At 45.3% G+C, this 12,025-nt stretch overlaps 1 protein-coding gene across 1 annotated transcript in view; it reads left to right on the top strand.

Moving 5' to 3' along the window:
* Positions 1 to 12,025, top strand: part of FBXO16 (F-box protein 16) — a 57,290-nt gene that overhangs the window by 21,649 nt on the left and 23,616 nt on the right. Inside the window, exon 4 of the mRNA XM_063391935.1 lies at positions 11,551 to 11,757. Within this exon, the coding sequence (XP_063248005.1) occupies positions 11,551 to 11,757 (207 nt within the window). The remainder of the gene's footprint in view (positions 1 to 11,550; positions 11,758 to 12,025) is intronic.

Here is a 12,025-nt window from a genome sequence, read left to right as displayed (position 1 = left end):
GACACCCAAAAACTTCACACCTGAGAGAACCCAGAGTGACACCCAAAAACTTCACACCTGAGAGAGAACCCAGAGTGACACCCAAAAACTTCACACCTGAGGGAACCTTAGAGTGGCACCCAAAAACTTCACACCTGACTGAACCCAGGGTGACACCCAAAAACTTCAACCCTGAGGGAACCCCAGGGTGACACCCAAAAACTTCACACCTGACAGAGAACCCAGGGTGACACCCAAAAACTTCACACCTGAGGGAACCCCAGAGTGACACCCAAAAACTCACAGCTGAGAGAACCCAGGGTGACACCCAAAAACTTCACACCTGAGAGAACCCCAGAGTGACACCCAAAAACTTCACACCTGAGAGAACCCAGAGTGACACCCAAAAACTTCACAGCTGAGAGAGAACCCCAGGGTGACACCCAAAAACTTCACACCTGAGGGAGAACCCAGGGTGACACCCAAAAACTTCACACCTGAGAGAACCCAGAGTGACACCCAAAAACTTCACACCTGAGAGAACCCAGGATGACACCCAAAAAATTCACACCTGAAGGAACCCCAGGGTGACACCCAAAAACTTCACACCTGAGAGAACCCAGAGTGACACCCAAAAACTTCACACCTGAGAGAGAACCCAGAGTGACACCCAAAAACTTCACACCTGATTGAACCCAGGGTGACACCCAAAAACTTCACACCTGAGGGAACCCAGGGTGACACCCAAAAACTTCACACCTGAGGGAACCCCAGGGTGACACCCAAAAACTTCACACCTGAGAGAACCCAGGGTGACACCCAAAAACTTCACACCTGAGGGAACTCAGAGTGACACCCAAAAACTTCACACCTGAGAGAGAACCCCAGGGTGACACCCAAAAACTTCACACCTGAGAGAACCCAGGGTGACACCCAAAAACTTCACACCTGAGAGAGCACCCAGAGTGACACCCAAAAACTTCAACCCTGAGGGAACTTTAGAGTGACACCCAAAAACTTCACACCTGAGGGAACCTTAGAGTGACACCCAAAATCTTCACACCTGAGAGAGAACCCCAGGGTGACACCCAAAAACTTCACACCTGAGAGAGAACCCAGAGTGACACCCAAAAACTTCAACCCTGAGGGAACTTTAGAGTGACACCCAAAAACTTCACACCTGAGAGAACCCAGGGTGATCCCCAAAAACTTCACACCTGAGAGAACCCCAGGATGCAGCATCTCTGCAGGAAGAAATTCCTGGGAATGAGGGTGGATCACAAACCGAATATGAGCTGACAGTGTCCTAAAATAAACGGAGATATCCCAAAGGCAGAGTCATTCCCGGTCTGCCCCCTGCCTTTTGGGAAAGCTGGGGACAAGTCAGAGGTGACAGCAGGTCTGGAAAACATGGCAAACATCCTGTGGTGCCGGGAACATGGAGAGAAGAGGTGTAAAAACATCTAAGGAAACGCAGGAGGTGTCAAAAAAGAGGAAGATCCCTGAAAAAAACGAGGATCCCAAAAATATGGATCTGATCCCTGTACTCTCCTTGGAGAGGGGAGGAGATCCTGGGCTCGCCCTGCAGAGACACAAGCACAGCCCAGTGCTGCAGATAATTCCCTGCTGGAACAGCCTTGCCTGGGGGTCAGGGGTGGAATCTGGAGATTTCTGAGGCTACACCAACGCTGCCAGGAGTGGTTTAGGGAGAGCAGATCCCTCCAATTTTTTCCACGGAAGGAGCGTCCAACCTCCTGGGAGAGCAGAACAGGAAACGCCTCCTGCGGCCTTGCCACGGTGGTTTTCCTTCCTTTGCTTCTTCCAAATAAAGATTGGATTAAACTCGGGGTGCCCGTTGTTCTTTAATTTAATTCTTCCTGATTTTACTCGCACGCGTCTGGGGATTTACATTTTCATTTTTGTTTTTACAGTTTTCATTTTGTTGTTTTTTTCCCCCCCGCTGGGGCCACAGGACACCTTTGATGTCTCCCTGTGCACAAAACGCAGTTGAGGAATGAGGAATGAGGTGACCCGAAGGGATTTAATTTCTGTTTCTGTTTTAATTTCTGCACTTGATAGGAGGGTGCAGCCAGGCAGGATTTGGGCTTTTTTTCCAGGGAATAAGGGATGGGACACAAGGGAACAGCCTCAGCCTGTGCCAGGGGAGGCTCAGGTTGGACACCAGGAGGAATTTCCCCATGGAAAGGGGGGTCAGGCATTGGCAGGGGTTCCCCAGGGAGGTTTGGAGTGCCCAGCCCTGGAGGTGTCCCAGGAAGGGCTGGAGGTGGCACTCAGAGCTCCGGGCTGGTGACAAGGTGGGGATCGGGCACAGCTTGGACTCGATGGTCTTGGAGGCCTTTTCCAACCTCAATAATTCCGTGGTTCTGTGATTTAACCTCTTGTTTTTCCCTCTGTCACCTCTGTGTGAGGGACACCCCTGGGATGGTGGCCACAGACCACGTCCTTGGGGCCACCTCTGTCCCCCTTGCTGTAAGGCACAAGAACCCTGCAGCCCCTAAATTCGCTGATCGTAATCGCTCTTCCCGTGCCAGGACTGTCCCCGGCCCGGTTTTCACTTTTATCAAAAAAATAAACCCAACATTCCACAGGGAATCACAGAGACATTTGGATTTCGGGAGGGACCCCAAAGCTCATCCCATTCCCCCCAGGCTGCTCCAAGCCTCATTTCCAACAGGAGATTCCCGGGAAGACCCTGAGGAAGGGGAGGTGGCTTGGTGACAATGATTCATTAAAATACCAATATCGATCTAATATCGATATCCAACTGTGACAGACAAAAAAATCTCCCTAACAGTCAAAGTTAGAAAAGTGAACATTTACTGTGATTATTGGGATATCTCCCTAATGTGCGCTGCAAAGATCACAGCTGATTACAAAAATTAATTTTTGTAATTTACAAAATTACAAAAATTATTTACAAATTTTTGTAAATAATTTTTATTTACAAATAAAAATTTGTAAATTTTTTACAAATTTTTTACAAATAAATTTGTAAATAAAATTTGTATTTTTATTTGTAAATAAATTTGTATTTTACAAATAAATTTTATTTTTACAAATAAATTTGTAAAAAAATTGTGTGTAAATAAATTTGTTTTATTTACAAAATTTTTTTGTAAATATTATTTATTAAAAAATTATTTACAAATGGAATTTTTTATTTTTTATTTACAAATATAAATAAATTTACAAATTTATTTACAATTTATTTACTAAAGTATTGAATACACAAAACACAGATGCATATTCATACCTCCGTCACTTCCTCTTCTCAATGCTAATTGACAAAAAGGCTAATTGACAAAAATTAAGCACGAGGAGTTTGTTCCCTGAAATGGGTCGGTGGCACTTTTGTGAGGAGTGGGCACCAAAAGGAGGAAGTAAAACGAGTCTTCCTCGTTCTCTACTTTCAACCTTTTCACTGCAGATGTGATTGATGGATCCCTGGTAGAATTCCCTATTTCCTGTTTTCCAGGACTATTTCAGTGGGTTCTGGAGCTCTTGTGCTGAATTGATGAGTTTCTCTGTTTGACAAGCAATGAGTTATTAAATCCGGGGTAGCTTATCTTAAATCCGGTTTCTTTTAACCATCCTCCAACTTTTAACTGGTTTCAGCAAAGCTCATCTATTCATTTCAGCTAAATCAGCAACATCTGTTGTTAACTATAACCTTAGCTCTTCTAAAATCTTCAGAATTAGTGTCTCAACAAGAAGGAGTCGCTGCGTTGTCACCTGCCCGGGGGTCAGCTCCTGGAGGAGAGCCAGGCTGAGGCTTTGAGCTCCTTCAACCCAAATCCTTCCACCATTCTCCTGTAAAATGTTGGATTTCTCCTTCCACCATTCTCCTGTAAAATGTTGGGATTCTCCTTCCACCATTCTCCTGTAAAATGTTGGGTTCTCCTTCCACCATTCTCCTGTAAAATGTTGGATTTCTCCTTCCACCATTCTCCTGTAAAATGTTGGGATTCTCCTTCCACCATTCTCCTGTAAAATGTTGGGTTTCTCCTTCCACCATTCTCCTGTAAAATGTTGGATTTCTCCTTCCACCATTCTCCTGTAAAATGTTGGGTTTCTCCTTCCACCATTCTCCTGTAAAATGTTGGGTTCTCCTTCCACCATTCTCCTGTAAAATGTTGGGTTTCTCCTTCCACCATTCTCCTGTAAAATGTTGGATTTCTCCTTCCACCATTCTCCTGTAAAAAGTTGGGATTCTCCTTCCACCATTCTCCTGTAAAATGTCAGGTTTCTCCTTCCACCATTCTCCTGTAAAATGTTGGGATTCTCCTTCCACCATTCTCCTGTAAAATGTTGGGTTTCTCCTTCCACCATTCTCCTGTAAAATGTTGGGATTCTCCTTCCACCATTCTCCTGTAAAATGTCAGGTTTCTCCTTCCACCATTCTCCTGTAAAATGTTGGGATTCTCCTTCCACCATTCTCCTGTAAAATGTCAGGTTTCTCCTTCCACCATTCTCCTGTAAAATGTTGGGATTCTCCTTCCACCATTCTCCTGTAAAATGTTGCATTTCTCCTTCCACCATTCTCCTGTAAAATGTTGCGTTTCTCCTTCCACCATTCTCCTGTAAAATGTTGGGATCCTCCTTCCACCATTCTCCTGTAAAATGTTGGATTTCTCCTTCCACCATTCTCCTGTAAAATGTCGGGTCTCTCCTTCCACCATTCTCCTGTAAAATGTTGGGTTTCTCCTTCCACCATTCTCCTGTAAAATGTTGGATTTCTCCTTCCACCATTCTCCTGTAAAATGTTGGGTTCTCTTTCCACCATTCTCCTGTAAAATGTCAGGTTTTTCCTTCCACCATTCTCCTGTAAAATGTCGGGTCTCTCCTTCCACCATTCTCCTGTAAAATGTTGGGATTCTCCTTCCACCATTCTCCTGTAAAATGTTGGGATTCTCCTTCCACCATTCTCCTGTAAAATGTCGGGTCTCTCCTTCCACCATTCTCCTGTAAAATGTTGGGATTCTCCTTCCACCATTCTCCTGTAAAATGTCGGGTTTCTCTTTCCACCATTCTCCTGTAAAATGTTGGGTTCTCCTTCCACCATTCTCCTGTAAAATGTTGGGATTCTCCTTCCACCATTCTCCTGTAAAATGTTGGGATTCTCCTTCCACCATTCTCCTGTAAAATGTTGGGTTTTTCCTTCCACGATTCTCCTGTAAAATGTTGCGTTCTCCTTCCACCATTCTCCTGTAAAATGTTGGGTTCTCCTTCCACCATTCTCCTGTAAAATGTTGGATTTCTTCGTGGGACTGCAGAGGGAAGAGCGAAACCAAACAGATCCCGGGACAGAGTTCCTGACCGCTGACAAGGAGCTGCAGAGATATTTGGGGTTTGGTTGGGTGGATTCAGGTATTTCACAGATATCGGGTGCCTCATCCACTCTCTCACCTTCTCACCCAGCTCCTGGGTCTCCAGCAAATCCTTTTGTTAGAAATGAGACGCTTGGCACGGCCGATATATCACCAGCAATTCAATTTATTAATTGATTAATTAGTGTGGTAAAGTGTGAGCAAAGGCAGCGCTGGGTACAGGGGAAGGATTTTCCCTTCCCACTGCACACCCATTGCTGGACCTGCTGGGATTTTATTTGCTATATCCATACATATTCATAAACTTTCTCAGCAGTTTCCATTTCCAATTTTTAAAGTCACCATTCAATACCAAACAGCAGTAAATCCATGATGTTGATGTTTGGTTCCTGTTCAATTCCTGTGATCGATTGTGATCCATTTTAGATTTCAATATTCCAGGATGTACATCCAGGATTTGTGTCCCAGGTGGTGGGGTCCAGCTTCCAGATGTGGGGTCCAGCTTCCAGATGTGGGGCCCAGCCTCTCTTTTCCAGGTCTATCAATCTTTGATAGTCATGTTCAGTTTCCCTTTTTCAGGAACCATAAATCAGCGAGCTGAAATCTTTCTTCTGTATCCAGGATAGGGTTTTTTTATTTTTTTATGAGAAAGCCTTTTTACATTCTAAAACTACAGTTTAAAATTCTTTAATACAAAGGAAGCTTCTAAAGTTATAATTCAAAAACTCTTGTTACAGAATAGCTTGAGATTTATAATAGGTAATTGCAATCAAAGTTCATTCAAAAACCTCCTTCCGTGCATTCCTCAGTTGTTTATTAGAACTCATCTTTATAACTGTCCCACGGCCGTGTTCCACAATTACAATTACACAGATTTTCTTCATTTCCCTGACACGAAACACAACTTTGTATTTCACAGGGGTTGGCTGGGCGGATTCGGGTATTTTACGGATATTTTCGGGCGCCTCCTCTGCTCTCTCACCTCCTGGGTCTCCAACAAATCCTCTCAGCCAGGGAGAGGACGGCTGAGGAGGGAGGGGAAGATTAATTGTCTTCGAGGGAATTTATTTTTGTCTCCTGGAGAATCCATTCCCACTTTTTGCCGAGCACTGGGCTGTGTCCCTTCCCCAGCCTCGTCCTGCGGCAGCGGGGCCTCCCGGGCTGGGTTATTTGTGTGTGTGCACTCAGGGATTAATTGTAAGGCGATCCCGTGTCACACGATCCCCGCGGTGACATTGTCTGGGGAAAGAGGGGGAAAAACTTCGGGGAGAGGGGAAGGAGGAGAGAGGGGAATCCAGTCCGACAGGTCGGGCTGCTGCAGCCGCATCCCCGGGCAGGAGGAACCCGCCAGATGCGTGTGAAATGCAAAATTCCGTGTCAGGGAAATAAAGAAAATCTGTGTGATTGTAATTGTGGAACACGGCCGTGGGATGGTTATGAAGATGAGTTCTAATAAACAACCGAGGAATGCACGGAAGGAAGTTTTTGAACAAACTTTGCTTTATATTATAAATATATTTATAATATCCTATTATAAATCTCAAGCTATTCTGTAATAAGTGCCTTTGAATTATAACTTTAGAAGCTTGCTTTGTATTAAAGGATTTTAAACTGTAATTTTAGAATGTAAAAAGGCTTTCTCACAGACTGGTAGAAAAACATCCTGGATATGGAAGAAAAGATTTCAGCTCGCTGATTTATGGCTCCTGAAAAAGGGAAAACTGGACATCGCTATCAAAGACTGATAGACCTGGAAAAGAGAGGCTGGACCCCACATCTGGAAGCTGGACCCCACATCTGGAAGCTGGGCCCCACATCTGGAAGCTGGACCCCACATCTGGAAGCTGGACCCCACCACCTGGGACACAAATCCTGGATGTACATCCTGGAATATTGAAATCTGAAATGGATCACAATTGATTACAGGAATTGAACAGGAACCAAACACCAACGTCACAGATTTATTATTGTTAGGTATTGAATGGTGACTTTAAAAATTAGAAATGGAAACTGCTGAGAAAGCTTCTGAATATGTATGAATAAAGTTAATAAAATCCCAGCAGGTCCAGCAATGGGTGTGCAGTGGGAAGGGAAAATCCTTCCACTGTACCCAGCGCTGCCTTTGCTCACACTTTACCACGCTAATTAATCAATTAATAAATTGAATTGCTGCTTGATATATCAGCCGTGCCAAGCGTCTCATTTCTAATATGTGGGACCTTAATGCCGGAAAAAAAAAGAGACCAAAACTTGCCGGTTTAACTCCTTGGGAAAAAAAAGAGACGAAAAAGTGCCAGTTTAACTCCTTGGGGAAAAAAAGAGACCAAAACGTGCCAGTTTAACTCCTTGGGGAAAAAAAGAGACCAAAACGTGCCAGTTTAACTCCTTGGGGAAAAAAAGAGACCAAAACGTGCCAGTTTAACTCCTTGGGGAAAAAAAGAGACCAAAACGTGCCAGTTTAACTCCTTGGGGAAAAAAGAGGCCAAAAAGTGCCAGTTTAACTCCTTGGGGAAAAAAAGAGACCAAAAAGTGCCAGTTTAACTCCTTGGGGAAAAAGAAACCAAAAATTCCCAGTTTAACTCCTTGGCTGCTGCTGGGTGTTCCTGGCGCTGGGGCTGAGGATGAGGATGGAGGAAGGAATTTTCCCCAAGGAATTTTCCCCGGGAAACCCGCGGCAGGGGTGGGAAGGGTTAAAGAGGAGCAGCTCCTGCGCGGGCTGGAAAGCGAAGCCGGATTTGTTTTGACTGGTTCGCTCAAAACTTCTCGGCGTGGAAGAGCCCTGAAATTTGGCGGCGCAAATTGGTGATGAGGGGTTGTTTTAACGAGGGGAGGATGGGGCTGGGATCGTGGGTGGGCGGCAGAGGCTTCCCCCTTCAAGAGGCAGGGAAAAACTTTTATTTCAAGCCTTTATACTCAAAACTTTTATTTCAAGCCTTTCTGTTCAAACCTTTTATTTCAAGATTTTATATTCAAACCTTTTATTTCAAGCCTTTATATTCAAACTTTTTATTTTCAAGAGAGTGAGAAGGGACAGGCAGTATCTCCTCAGTCCCCCTCTGGAACACCTTTCCCTGATTTTAGTCCCAGGACATTTTTGCCTGATTTTAGTCCCAGGGAACATTTCCAAGTCCTAAACCCCCAGGTTCTGCCTCAGTTTCCCCCTAACACCCTGCTGAGCATCGTTAGAGTTGGAAGTCATATGAAAATCAGAGATTTTTTTTAAAAAGGGGGGGAATATTCCTTAATTCTCCGTGTCTGAAAAGGCAGGGAGGTTTTTCCATTTGGCTTTTCAGCCCTCCAGGACCTCAGGAACGCCAGACCTGCACTTTCTCCGCTCTGACCTTCCCAAAGGTCTTGCAGAGGTGTTTGTGAGAAGGGAAATTTGGCTTTCTTTACACCCTTTAACGTTCAACCCTTCACACCCCGTTCCCGAGGTCAAGTGTTGCATGTGAAGAAGCAGAAAATTACAGATGGGCTTTGGAGCAAAATGATTAAGACTCCAAAAATTCCATTTGTGTGCTGTAACATGCTGTGAGATGCTGCTCAAAGTGGTCTAAAATTAGTAAGAATTTAATAATAAAGCTTTCTTTACATCCTTTAAGGTTCGAGCCCGCTTTGCTTTTGACCTGTTAGAAATGAGACGCTTGGCACGGCCGATATATCAAGCAGCAATTAAATTTGTTAATCGATTAATTAGTGTGGTGAAGTGTGAGCAAAGGCAGCGCTGGGTACAGGGGAAGGATTTTCCCTTCCGACTGCACACCCCTTGCTGGACCTGCTGGGATTTTATTAACTTTATTCATACATATTCATAAACTTTCTCAGCAGTTTCCATTTCTAGTTTTAACGTCACCATTCAATAATTAACAGTCACAAATCCATAGTTGGTCCTGTACAGTTCCATAGGCTATTGTGAGCTATTTCGATATTCCAATATTCCAGGATGTACTTCCAGGATTTGTTTTCCAGGTGGTTTGGTCCAGCTTCTGTTTTCCAGGTCCATCAATCTTCGATAGTGATTTTTCAGTTTCTCTCTTCAGGAGCCATAAATCAGTGAGCTGAAATCTTTCTTTTGTCTCTAGGATGTTTTCCCACCTTCTGTGAAAGGCCTGGGCCCGCTTCTTATCTCCTTCTTTTGTCTAAAAGCCTTTTTACATTCTAAAACTACAGTTAAAAATTCTTTAATACAAAGCAAGCATCTAAAGTTAGAATTCAAAGACACTTATTACAGAATAGCTTGCGACTTATAATAGGTAATTGCAAGCAAAAGATTTATTCAAAAACTCCCTTCCATGCTTTCCTGGGTTGTTTATTAGAACTCATCTTTATAACTGTCCCATGGCCGTGTTCTAAAATTACAATTACACAGATTTTCTTCATTTCCCTGACACGAAACACAACTTTGTATTTCACAGCTCCTTCTGCTTTGCTCTGCTCCTCGTGGTGGGCCCGCACGGGGGGATCATGAGGGAAAAACACTTTGGAAACGGTGAAATTTCAGTGGTGGGGGCCATGGAATTGTCAGGGGAGAAGGAATCAGCAAGGAATTCATCACTGTTCCTGTAAAAACCCATCCGAGTCTCCTCCATTCCATGAGGGGAGCCAAAGCCCAGGAGCTGGGCTTGGGCAGGGGGATTGTGAGGGAAAAACACTTTGGAAACGGTGAAATTTCAGCAGTGAGGGCCATGGAATTGTCAGGGGAGAAGGAATCAGCAAGGAATTCATCACTGCTCCTGTAAAAACCCATTTGAGCCTCCTCCATTCTGTGACGGGAGCCAAGACCCAGGAGCTGGACCCGGGTAGGGGGATTGTGAGGGAAAAACACTTCGGAAACAGTGAAATTTCAGCGGTGACGGCCATGGGAGAAGGAATCAGCAACAAATTCATCACTTCTCCTGTAAAAACCCATCTGAGCCTCCTCCTTTTCGTGAGGAGATCCAAGGCCCAGGAGCTGGGCCCGCATGGGGGGATTGTGAGGGAAAAACACTTTGGAAATGGTGAAATTTCAGCAGTGAGGGCCATGGAATTGTCAGGGGAGGAGGAATCAGCAAGGAATTCATCACTGCTCAAGTAAAAAACCCATCTGAGTCTCCTCCATTCTGTGAGGAGATCCAAGACCCAGGAGCTGGGCTTGGGCAGGGGGATCGTGAGGGAAAAACACTTTGGAAACAGTGAAATTTCAGCGGTGACGGCCATGAATGTGCCAGGGGAGGAGGAATCAGCAAGGAATTCATCACTGCTCCTGTAAAAACCCATTTGAGCCTCCTCCATTCCGTGAGGGGAGCCAAGACCCAGGAGCTGGGCTTGGGCAGGGGGATTGTGAGGGAAAAACACTTTGGAAATGGTGAAATTTCAATAGTGGGGGCCATGAATGTGCCAGGGGAGAAGGAATCAGCAAGGAATTCATCACTGCTCCTGTAAAAACCCATTTTGAGCCTCCTCCATTCCATGAGGGGAGCCAAGACCCAGGAGCTGGGCCTGGGCAGGGGGATTATGAGGGAAAAACACTTTGGAAATGGTGAAATTTCAGCACTGGGGGCTGTGGAAGTGTCAGGGGAGAAGGAATCAGCAACAAATTCATCACTGCTCCTGTAAAAACCCATCTGAGCCTCCTCCTTTTCGTGAGGGGAGCCAAGACCCAGGAGCTGGGCTTGGGCAGGGGGATTGTGAGGGAAAAACACTTCGGAAATTGTGAAATTTCAGTGGTGACGGCCATGGGAGAAGGAATCAGCAAGGAATTCATCACTTCTCCTAAAAAATCCATCCGAGTCTCCTCCTTTCCATGAGGGGAGCCAAGACCCAGGAGCTGGGCCTGGGCAGGGGGATTGTGAGGGAAAAACACTTTGGAAACAGTGAAATTTCAGCCGTGAGGGCCATGAATGTGCCAAGGGAGAAGGAATCAGAAACAAATTCATCACTGCTCCTGTAAAAACCCATTTGAGCCTCCTCCATTCTGTGAGGAGATCCAAGGCCTGGAGCCGGGCCCAGGCGCGTGAGCGAGTCCCAGCCTAGGTCACCCCGGCTCCTTTGAGGATTAAAAATCATCCTGTGGCTTCAGAGTTTCTTTTCATGTCTCCTCTCCATCTGTTGCACTCTGCTCCCTCGCTCGCAGTGAGTCACCAGAAGCTGCCGCATTTTATTCGTTTTATTTTAAGAAGCCGAATGTCCGGTTTCTCCGCACCTGAATCTCCAGTTCTTTTATTTATTTTTATTTTTTTCCCAGTTTGACAAGTGGACGGACGGCCAGAGGAGGAGGATCCTGGTGGACCTGCTGGAGCGCTGCTCGCTGTCCCAGCAGAAATTCTGCTGCCGGCAGCTCCAGGCGCGCGTCCCCGCCGAGGCCGTGGATTTCACCACGACGCTGCCGCGCGTCCTGACCTTGTACATCTTCTCCTTCCTGGACCCGCGCAGCCTCTGTCGATGCGCACAGGTGAAAAAAGAAAAGCCAGCACCCACCCGGGGGGTTCAGAAAGGCAGGCCAAAGTGGTTTAAAAGAAAGGAAAAAAAAAGGAAAATATTGATTTTTGGTGGAGGTCTTCTGATTTGGAGTCCTGTGCCAAAAGCTTGGTGATGCTTGTTCCTCGGATCCTAAATTTAGCCAGATTGGCCAAGATTCGTGGAAGTGAAAAATGATTTTAAATGCTCAGTTCTAAAGCACTTTAAAAGTGGCATTTTCAATTCTATTTATTTATTTATTT

This window comes from Prinia subflava, chromosome 2 (assembly GCF_021018805.1).
Source record: "Prinia subflava isolate CZ2003 ecotype Zambia chromosome 2, Cam_Psub_1.2, whole genome shotgun sequence".
In the NCBI taxonomy this organism is placed as follows: domain Eukaryota; kingdom Metazoa; phylum Chordata; class Aves; order Passeriformes; family Cisticolidae; genus Prinia; species Prinia subflava.
Note: the sequence above shows the minus strand (reverse complement) of the source record. Positions and strands in the feature narration are given on the sequence as shown.